The sequence below is a fragment of the Festucalex cinctus genome, chromosome 3, assembly GCF_051991245.1.
Source record: "Festucalex cinctus isolate MCC-2025b chromosome 3, RoL_Fcin_1.0, whole genome shotgun sequence".
NCBI classification, from domain to species: domain Eukaryota; kingdom Metazoa; phylum Chordata; class Actinopteri; order Syngnathiformes; family Syngnathidae; genus Festucalex; species Festucalex cinctus.
In genome coordinates this window covers 32,639,947-32,650,932 of record NC_135413.1, presented here as the reverse complement: position 1 = coordinate 32,650,932, position 10,986 = coordinate 32,639,947, and the positions used below count along the sequence as shown (strand labels likewise).

At 43.1% G+C, this 10,986-nt stretch overlaps 1 protein-coding gene across 1 annotated transcript; it reads left to right on the top strand.

The window, feature by feature from the left end:
- Nucleotides 1-600: 600 nt before the first annotated feature.
- Nucleotides 601-10,811, top strand: LOC144016630 (cadherin-related family member 5-like). The gene is made up of 15 exons (XM_077517969.1): nt 601-676; nt 2,018-2,187; nt 2,268-2,321; nt 2,426-2,515; nt 2,585-2,677; nt 2,765-2,866; nt 3,379-3,564; nt 3,994-4,084; nt 4,151-4,248; nt 4,562-4,765; nt 5,049-5,159; nt 5,238-5,304; nt 7,358-7,699; nt 8,598-8,767; nt 9,762-10,811. Exons 1-15 carry the CDS (start codon nt 601-603, stop codon nt 10,251-10,253), a joined length of 2,346 nt encoding a protein of 781 aa, XP_077374095.1. The 3' UTR covers nt 10,254-10,811.
- The last annotated feature ends 175 nt before the right edge of the window (nt 10,812-10,986 follow it).

The following is a 10,986-nucleotide window of genomic DNA, read 5'->3' as shown; positions in this document are numbered from 1 at the left end:
TTTAATGAAATCATTTTCTTTAATTTTTCTATCTACTTCATTATTTAATATAATTATTATTGTATCAATAAAAACAAATGTACCAAAAAAAACAAAAAACATGAAATAGTGAGACTGAATTTGTAGCCCCTGATGGAGTGGCATTTTATTGTACTTCGATTATATTCTTATTCGATTTTATCTTGATAAAATGTGGCTAGCTATGATTACATTTTTTTTTGTAAAACAAAAAAAAATCCAAATATTCCTATAGCTGGATAGATAGATAAATAAATAAATAAAAAGGCTGATCTCAGTATGCGTTTTTGTCTCATCAAAGTTCAGCTTTTTCAATCTGAAATTTTCCCGCAAAATAAATCAACCGATCATCTAATATTTACTTCGGAAGAATCACGCACACCCACTTGACCGTCACTTTGATTTTGTCACAAGCAAGCGAATTTGAAAGAAAAAAAAAACAAAACATGCGGACGTTATATCATGTCATCTGCGTGTGCAAACAAAAAAATGTTTATGGCGGGGAAAGTCCATCCGCCCGGCTCGTAAAGTCAAGCCGATAAGCAACTCGGACGCCAGAAGAAGACGAGCTCAGCAGCCGTCATGGACGTCAGCAGGAACGTCCTCGTCTTTTTTGTGCTTTTCATCGTCTTTCTGACCGGCGCAGGGGCCCAGGAGAGTGAGTAATCGGAATCGGAATCGGAATCGGAATCGGCATATCGCTTGCTAGCTACAAAACTCCATCATCAATCAAATGGACATTAGCCAGATTTTCAATGGGCTCAAAAAGCCTTCAGAAGGTTCGGACGTCTCGTCGTCGTCGTCGTCGTCACATTTGATAAAACAGGAGTTCTTATAAAAAAAATAAAATAAAATAAAAATCACAATCAGAATTTTTTTCCTGTTGTCGTTAAGGCAAATCTTCGGGGGGAAAAAAAAAAAAAAAGGGTTTTCAAGCAAAAAATTGAGTAATTTTTTTTTGCTTTTTAAAAAAAATAGTTTCAAATAATTTATTTCAGGTATATTGTTTTGCTTTTTTTTTTTAAATCACAATCAGAAAAGTTTTTTTTGTTGTCGTTTAGGCAAATCTTGAGAGAAAAAAAAGATTTTTCAAGCAAGAAATTATTGAGTAATTTTTTTTGCTTTTTTTTTTTTTTATTATTATTTTTAAAACAATTTATTTCAGGTATAGTGTTTGGCTATTTTTTTTTAAATCACAATCAGAAAAGTTTTTTTCTGTTTTGGCAAATCTTGGGGGGGAAAAAAAAACATGATTCTTCAAGCAAGAAATTATTTTAAGTAATTCATTTTTGTTTTGTTTTTTTTAATATTTTTTCAAACAATTTATTTCATGTAATTATATTGTTTGGTTTGTTTATTATTATTATTATTATTAGCATTATTATTAGCATTATTATTATTATTATTATTCAAGCAACAATTTATTACGGGTAATTATATTGTTTGGCTTTTATTTTTTTAAGTATAATTATTTTTCTTAATTTGTGTTTTCCAGCGTAATGTTATTTGTTGAAGATTTTTTTTCTGTTTTTTTTTTTTTCATAGTCCCCCCCTAATTTGAGAGCATCCAAAACTATATGCGCATTCATCTACTATTTATGGCTCATTATGGAAATTTACAAAATACACCTGAGGAGGGAAAAAAAAAATTACCCCCGAGTAACTTTTTTTTGTTTGTTTGTTTTTTTAACTTGGCTTGTTCAACTTATTAAAATCTTGTTTTTAATTTTTGAAATTTTAATTTTGTTTTTTGTATTTTTTGGGGAAAAAATGTCACAAAATAAATTATTCAAAAAGCAAAGCAAAAAAAAAAGAGGGAACAAATAATTCTAAAAAAAAATATATATATATATTCTGGTGGGGGGGGTGGAAATGGAAAATTTTCAGAAAAACAAGAAAAACTACAGTCCCTTTATTTTCCAATAAATTGCAACTTATTATAATGACAGAAAGTCTGTCTGAGTGTTTGTTTGTGTGTTGCTAAACGGGTCCACGTCAGTTTGCAGCGCTCGCGAGACGGTCAACGTGAAGGAGAACAACGCGGTGGGCGACCTGGTGGAGACCATCACGGTGTCGGACGGGGTCATACCCACTCTGGAGAATTCCGCAGACGTCCCCTTCATTCTGGACGGGAACCGACTGCTGGCCAACGCGGTTTTGGACTATGAGGTGGGCCCAGCCGACCCCCAAGAAACAATCGGGGAGACCGGTCGGCGTCAACTCGATTTGTTTTTTGCGTTTGTTTGCAGACGAGCAAAAATCATGTGGTCCAGGTCAAATGCAGCGCCCCCTCTGGACTAGAGGCAAGCGTTCGACCTCATGGTTCAATACTGCACACTTAACGTAACGTACTCGATATTTTGTCGAAAAATAAAACCATCAATCAGTCCCCCGTCTGATTTTGCAGTTCACCCTCATCATCGTAGTCCTTGTGCAAAACGTGAACGACAAGGCGCCGGTCTTTGACCAGGACACGTACCAGATCAATGTGGAGGAGGTATAAGCGCTTGGCGCAAGTCTTTATGTTTGCAAACTGACGCTAACTGGTCGCCATTTGGCATCTCAGCTGCTACGCGTGGGGACGCCCATCGACAACAGGTTCCCCGCCACAGACGAGGACGAGTTCACGACGCTTTACTACACGCTGACGTCAGAATCAGTATGTTCTTATTTTAGCCTTTAGCCTATTAGCTTGGTTCTTAAAATGACCTAGTTGGGGTTTTTTTTTTATTATGTATTTCTTCAGAATTACTTTAGACTGGCGTCACCCGAAAACCCGCAACTGGTGGTCCAGAACATTCTGGATTACGACAAAGTCAAAAGTGTCCAGATGGTCTTGTACGCTCAGGTGAGGATGTGTTACTATTTTTATTATTTTGAATGTTATTCTCTCAGCAAAGGCAGCTCAAAAACATTCCTGCGAGTTCTCTCTTCCATTTTTTACAGGTAACTCAAAGCGGGTCAAAACAATTTACAGACAATTGGTTGAAAAATGATGTAAGACGATGATCTCACCACCACGCTCAAGCCAATATTCTGGGAGTACTACCACCCTGAGCTACAACAGTGATAATACTGATGGCGTGACAGTAGCGGGTGGAAATGTGAATCGACTTGTTCTTTTGGCTCTCGAAGATTCTGAGCAGTAGACAACAAAGTGGACAAAAGATATTTTCCAAATGGAAAATGTGTTTAGAGGTGTAGGCTTAGCTAGCAGCTAACCATGTTGCAATCGTGCAAGATCACCCCGGATGCAAACGGTGCTCTAGTTTTTTTTAGTACGACTTTCACGATGGAGGGCTGAGTCACCTAAAAGCTTAAAATCCTTAGCCAGATTGTCACTTGTGTTGTTGCTACAAGGACACGCCGTTGACTGGTCCTGGCGGCGACGTCTCATTCACCGCCACTGCCACCATTCAAGTCACTGTGCAAGATGTGGACAACAGACCGCCCTGGTTCAAGCCTTGCAACAAACACGAGGTGGCTGGCGCAGTCATCTGCCAGAACGCCGGTTACACCAGCCAGGTGGACCTCAACGAAATGCAGGCGAGTAAAAATGCCTTCCGTTTTCTCGTACCGAGCTAAAAGTCCCAACATTTGATTTTACTACCAGGGATGGCAGTTAAGTCACAATTTGTTGACATCTTTGCGTCTCCAAAACCACGATTTTACAGGAAATCAACAAAACGCCGTCTTGTTAAGAGTTTGCAGACATCAAGATAACACTTCCCCATAATCACCACAAAACTTAACAAGTGTGGTTATGTCAGCTTAGCAAATTTGGTATCAAAGGTTTAAGAGCTAAGAGTGACACAATAAAAAAAAAAAAGAAAAAAAGATGAGCTGACTAAGGACCTCTGGTTTGTACAATTGAAGACTTGAGACTTTTTCCCACAACTGGTTTATATAACTGAAGTTCAGAAGTGAACCGCATGACCTCATCTGCTTCGGTTTTGTATCCTGCCCCCACACCAGGCTGAGCCCTTAACACTAAAGCCGGGTCCGCTTCACGCCGTTGACGGCGACGTTGGGATCAATGAGGCCATCCTTTACTCCTTCCTGAGCGGTAAGACGCGTCCACTCTAAAATCCTTTTTTCAACATGCCGCTAACTCCCCGTTTGTCTGCACCAGGAAACGAGGACGGCCTGTTCGCCATCAACGCAAACACCGGCAACGTCAGCATGCTGAGGGCGGCCGACGTTTTGGGAACCATCAGTCTGACAGTTCTGGTGAAGACCACACACACACAACAAAACCAGAGTTGTGACTGGACTCATTCTAATCACATTTCACCTCATTCGAACACACATGAATTGACTAAAAGACCATTTATAGAGAATTCTTTAGCATCTATCTTGTTTACAAACGGAGAAAACAGGACAATTAAACTGTATAAACACCAAACAGTCATCAAATGAAGGCTTCTTGCAAACATTTGATGCGAAACTCCATAGTCGGCAAACCGAAATTAGGATAGAAAACCATGAAAACTTGTTAGGCGACTCAGGATCGGATTATGAAACCTTTGTTGTTGTCTGGCAGGCCGCCCAGACTCCAAGCAGTTCTCAGTTTGCTACCACGAGCCTCACGATCAGCGTTCAGGTGAAGAGCCTCCATAAACCACAATTCCAGAAGCCACTGTACCGGGGTGCGGTTTCTTCAGTGGGCGCCATGGCGACAGACCCGACCAACAAGGATGAGCCGCTACGGATCGTCGCCTTGGACGAGGATTATGCCAGTGTGGAGGTAAAACAATGTTGATTCTTCATGCATGCTTCCATAAATTCAAATATAAATCTAGTGGACTTTTTTCAAGATGCTGAGGATGATCCAAAGACCCAAAGATCTAATTTTGACTTAGCGGCGATGTGACTGTCCTGAAGTAGATTGCTCCGGTATCTGAACTTCACTTGAATGCGTGTTTTGGATGACTTTTTAACACTTACTCAGTCCGTAGTACTTTTGTCATCTCTTTAAAAAACACAAGTGAAGCGTTGACATGACCTTCCTATACCTGCCCCCCACCCAGGGTATAAACCCTCACATCGCCTATCGCATCATTGGAAGCGACGACTTCGCCATCATCAACGGCTACTTGTTCATGACCACGGACCTCCCGGAGGCCACGTTATCTCTGCAAGTGAGGTTCCCCAACCGAAGCTAAGTCGCGCAACGAGTGAACCAGTCCTTTGACTAAACTTCTGATCTCACCCTGCAGGTGGAGGCGGTGGACACATCCAATGATGATAACGTAAAGGCAGATCTCTCGGTGGAGGTGAAATCAGGTAAGAAGAAAACCTCACTCGGGGCACCAAATAAATGTCAGGGGAGACTCATGTCACAAGACTCTGCTCGACGTAAGACCTCAGGCTTTGACCAGTCGTCAATTTTAGGGTTAGATACCTACATAGCTAAAACTTAAGAAAGACGGTCTTAGTCTTGATGGTCTTGAGACTCAAATTGGTACAAAATGGGTATTTATCAATATTGTGTGCCATTTGTTTTGTTTTTGAAAGAAAGTGTTGTGCACACAAACCTGGCAACATGCCAGTAGGCTGTTACGCAGAGTGCAGAGTCCGCCGCTTGAAAGCAAGAATCATTGAGTGAACTCTGAAGATTACTACGATCGGATTCATGCGTAGTATTTTTGGTCAAAGTCGGGAGAAAGAAAACAGCAACATTCAAGGGTCGTGACTCAGTGAGAGACAATCTGAATTTCATCCGTGAATGTCAAAACCACAACAAAAACCAAAGAAATGTAAAGATACGTTAAATTCAAGGCTTGGTTCTTCGAAGCTGGTCAAACATTAACTTGAGCTTCATTCGATTATGTGCTTAATTGCAGAGGTGTCAAATTCGGGTCCGGAAAACAAAAGCCCTGCCACAGTTCACAGAGTCTCTGGATTTTACACCTCTGCTTAATTGAGAAGAAATGAATGGACAATAATGGAATAGATAATACAGTGATAAGACTGGGTTTGGAAAGCAACTCATTTGACTAATTTGGTTATATTTCCATTCATCCCACCTTAAGTTTTATCTTGACTCTATTTTTTTTCCATTTAATGTTGTTTTGAATCTTTTGTTTTGTCTCTGCAAAGCACTACGGTTTTGCCTTGAACATGCATGGTGTGATACAAAAAAAATGAACAAGTACCTTGACTTGCCATCCAGTCAGACAAGGGGTGTCACCATCCATCAGTTGCCTAGTGCTTATCCTGTTCAGGGTGGCGGGTGAGCTTGAATCTATCCCAGGTGACCGTGGGCAGCAGGGGAAGTAACAATCAATCTACGAAAACCGGAGTACTCGGAGAAATCCCTGCAAACCAGAAACTGAGGGGTAGACACTCAAGACTCCTGTCATCACCGATCAAAAATCCAAATCCTTCAAGTTTTTTGTATTACTTACAGCTCTGAGCCCCTTCTTGTTTGCCATGGTGATGAACAGATTAACAGACGAGGTCTCACCGGAGTCCCCGTCAACTACGATCTACGACACAGATGACTTTCTGACTACGGTGAGAGTCGGGAGAAGGTGGAAGAGAATCTAGAAGTGGAGGGATGCACTGGAGAGACGAGGACTGAGGATCAGTCAAGTATAGGTGCGAACGAAAGGGAGGATGGTGGAATGGTGAGTTGACTGGAGTAGAGGTGGAGAAGGTTGCAGAAGTTTCCAGTACCTGGGATCAACTGTTTGGCATAATGGGAGGTGTGGGGAAAAAAGAGGTGAAGAAATGAGTACAGGCAAGATGAAGTGAAAGGGCAGAAAGAACACAAGCAAATATGAAAGTTCCAAGGACTATAGTGAGACCCGCCAAACCTTATGGATTGGAGGCAGTCGCAATAACCAAAAGACAGGAGAAAAGAGCTGGAGGTGGCAGAGTTGAAGATGCTGAGATTCTCTTTGGGTGCGATGAGGATGGAACTGATAAGGAATGAGATCAACAGAAGGACAGCATAGACTGGATTCAACTTTGTAGAGGACAAAGTCTGTAGAAAACAAAAGACCAAGCTAGTACAGGATAAATCTCATTGTGGTAAAAAATACTTTTAGATTAGGATGTAGGATGGGCAGGACAAAGGCAGTAGATGACACTCGGACAAAGTTAGTAGTAGAAAGCCAAAACTAGTACAGAAAACCCCTATTTTAGTTTGGCTCAGGACTTGGCTTGTAGGTTATTCCCCGTTTGATCATCAGTCAGCATCCTGAGAAGATCTTGTCAAAAAAAGACCCAACTTCAAATGCGAAGCTCTTCTTTACCAACCAAGAGTGTTTGAATCGGGACTCTGGAGGGATGGTGACACCCCTTTAAGCTTCACATGTGCTCTCCCTCTCAGGTCTCACCACCACCGCTTTGCCTTTGAGCACTACGGACAGCATGACCAGTCCCCCAACCACCGATGGCGGAACGACAGAACTAGTGGAGTCCACCACCAATCCTCTTACCTCCACCGAGGATAGAACCACTGAAAGACCAGAGTCCACCACCAACCCTGCTATTTCCACCGGGGGCACCACTGAACCTATGGAGTCCACCAGCAACCCCAGTACTCCCACCGACAGCAGCGTTTCGACTGGTGTTACCCCCACTAGCGAAAGTAGCACTACCGCGGCCACAGAATCGTCGGTAACGCCACTGGTCACCGACGGTCCCACCAGCACCGCAGACCTTCACACAGGTGGTCATGGATTTTGTCTTGCTAGTTGGCGTCTGGTTAGTCAGAGAGGTTTGCCTCCGAGGTCAATAGTGGTTCATTCACCTGACTTCCGTAACAGGCATCAGGTGGTTCAGTTCCCACTTATCCACTATGTGAATGTGACTGTTCATTTGTCTCTGTGTCCTATAATTGAGTGTGGACCAGTCCAGGGTGTGGTCTGCCTTTAACCCGAGGTCAGCTACCCGCATCCGTGAACAGGATATATTTACGTATTTTCTAAAAAGTATAGAAAATGGATGGATGGGTTTGTGGCAGTATGGCGGCACCACATCTGCCTCATAGTTCTGGGGTTTGAGGGTTCGAATTTGGGCGGAAGTTTGCATGTTCTCTGCGTGCTTTATGAGATTTCTCGGTGTACTACGGCTTCCTCCCACCCACACTCCAAAAACATGCTTAGATGGTCTGAAAAAGAAGAGTGAGGACAACTGGACTCGTCTTGGTAAGACGTTTTATCTTTAGTCCGAAAGGTTCTAAATTTTAGGTGTAGCGTCCTATTTTTGTCTCTGGTGGGTGTATCCCATGGACGGTGGTGATGTCACCAGGTTTGGCTGGTAAAAGACCATTTTCATCTCAATCGGTCGTTCACCTGGCTGCTGGAAAACACCAAAGACATAAATGGTAGACTCCACGCCCAAAACTTAGACCAGTAGAAGTCTTTTTGATTAAGCTATGATTCAACCTCCATTCAGCCTTTTTACCACAACCTGGATAACTGAAAACATAAATAGCCACGGATAGCTGGATATGTGAAAAATAAACCACAAAAAATAGGGAGAAGGTGGTAAATCTTGAGGCTTGTATGTTCATTAGAGGACATTGATCTCAATCAACTGTTGACATTGCTTTCTTCCGGAGACAGTGCCTACTCTGCCGGGCGGCTTTGGGCCGGGGGACATGGCCGCGCTGGGGGCGACTCTGGGCGTTCTTCTCTTGGTCTCCCTGGTGATCATCGGCGTGCTCGCCTGTCGCCTCCAGAAGGGAAAAGCCGACTGGAGGAAGAGCCACGAAGCCAGCGTCTTCCGAAGCTCGGTGAGTGTAATCCTACCTCGGTTTCCATCAAGTTCTGTTTGGTTTGGTTTTGTACGGGTATTACTTTAAACGGTCCGACCTTCCGGTTTTTAGTTTGATTGTGTTGAGGCACGAGCTTTCCTTTTCCCAGAATCACTTGTCTATGATACACCAAAAATGACGTATCCGTTAAATCTTCTTTCACAAGAATCCGGCAAAATGGGACTGAGTGCACGTTTGGAATCTCGGGTGTTCCACTTCACAACTCGGTAGAGGCTGCCTCAGAAACTCCCTCCAAAACCAGGAAACTTGTAGTTCATCCTGTGTCAGTCCTTTTCCCACAGAAGCCAAACAAAACGGGACATTGCTGGTCTGTGTGTGCTTTTGGAGTTCCGCTCTTGGAATCTTGAATGTCCATCTTAACATTCTGGTCCCGGCTTTTTGCAATTGCCTTTCCCAAAGTCTTTGAAACTCAATAGCCATGATCTCTGAAGATGGGACATTTCCACTTGGACTCCAATCGTCCCACATTTCATGTTGGCGTCTTTCCCCACACAGCAAAAATTACCAGAACATTGTAATGTCTGCCTGATTTTGGAATTTCCAAATTGCGGTTTTTCAACTTCACTTCCCAGTCCCGCCTTTCAGTTCTTTTGTTTGCCTCTGAGACTTTGTGGTTCGACTACAAACCCGGTTAATACGTTTTACGCAGAACAGCAAAAAGGAAAAAAAAAAAAAAAAGACAGCTTTGATGGGCAGTGGGGAAGGGGATCCCGCTATCATTTAGGATTTTGGAATTCCACTTTCCGAATTGCGGTTTTTCAACTTCACTCCCCAGTCTCTTTCAGTTCTTTCCTTTGTCTTTGAGACTTTATGGTTCGACTACAAACCCGGTTAGTATGTTTTACGCAGAACAGGAAAAAGACAGCTTGGATGGGCAGTGGGGAAGGGGATCCCGCCATCTTGTTTAGGATTTACGGAACTGTGCCATTAAAAAATGGTTTTGTCTCCACAGCTGGGCCAGGGCTTCGGCAGTGACAAGCAGGGCGTCCAGTACACCAACGAGGCTTTCCAGCATGACGACGACGGCGGTAGCGTGGGCTCCGGGAGTCCATACGTCACAGCAACGGAAGAGGGGCCGGCGGACAACTCGGCCCTCAAGTCCAGCGTGAGGGCACTGGGAACCCTCCTGGACAACGACGACAACGTCAGCCAGACCAGCTCAGACAAGGAGAAGGAGGTCAAGCCCATTCTGACCAAAGAACGGCGCCTGGAGGAAGGCTACAAGGCCGTTTGGTTCAAGGAGGACATCGACCCCGACGCCAAGGAGGAGGTGGTCATCATCCCTGACAGCCGGGAAGAGGACAGCGAGGACGAAGACGACGAGCGCCCCGCGAAAACCTCAAAGGTGGGCTTCGCCGAGGCCGACCTGGACAGCGGACTGGGAGTGAAAATCGAGGATCCGACGGAGGACTCGGACGGCGACGAGGTGAACGTCGAACTTTGAGGAGGGCGCGGCGGGAAGCAATAAAAAGCTGAGGATTTATCAGCTCCGAGTTGGCGTTACTGTACGCACACAATAAAGAAAACAACTGCGACGGAACCACGCCTGAAACTCAAATCACGTAATCATCAGCAGACTCATTTGAGCAGCTGCCAGGTGGAAAGATAAAGTGTTCAAAAAGTCCAGCGTTATCAGACACAAGCTAGGGTTCGGTTTTCTGTTTGCGAGGCTGCAAAAGTTTAGCGTCACGGAAACAGGAAGCGAGTTTGTTCACTCAGCTACCGACAAATTGATTTTTCACATTTGTATATAAATATCACACGACTGAATTGTTTGTAATTAAATGTGACAATGTAATATATATAAAAAAAAAAAAGTAAAGATATGATGTGGATTTGTTTTTTTTTCCTTTACCAGAAGTTTGTACTGTAATTTCCAAATTTCAAAATAATACTGTACTGTACCTCCAAAAAACTGTCACGGTATAAACGAGCATAAACTACAAGTTAATGGTTCACTTTCAGTGCTTTACGGGAAGAATAAAACATTTTGTGACCCCGCCTACCTTTTTTTTTATTTTTTATTTTTTATCTACAGCAGCAGAAGCTAGCCTAGCTAGTTAGCTAATAATTCACAGGTATGTACAAATACCAAACTACAGAGTTTTTTTTTTTTTTTAAAGATGAGCAGATAACTGGATATATATTAAAAATAAACAGTAAAGGATATGAATTTG

What these genes read in the sequence shown, in the direction of transcription:
- LOC144016630 (XM_077517969.1), top strand. Translation starts at nt 601, where the DNA reads ATGGACGTCAGCAGGAACGTCCTCGTCTTTTTTGTGCTTTTCATCGTC. An exon ending in TGGACCTCAACGAAATGCAG is followed by an intron (nt 3,565 to 3,993) that starts GCGAGTAAAAAT and finishes CCCCCACACCAG; the next exon opens with GCTGAGCCCTTAACACTAAA. An exon ending in CCATCAGTCTGACAGTTCTG is followed by an intron (nt 4,249 to 4,561) that starts GTGAAGACCACA and finishes GTTGTCTGGCAG; the next exon opens with GCCGCCCAGACTCCAAGCAG.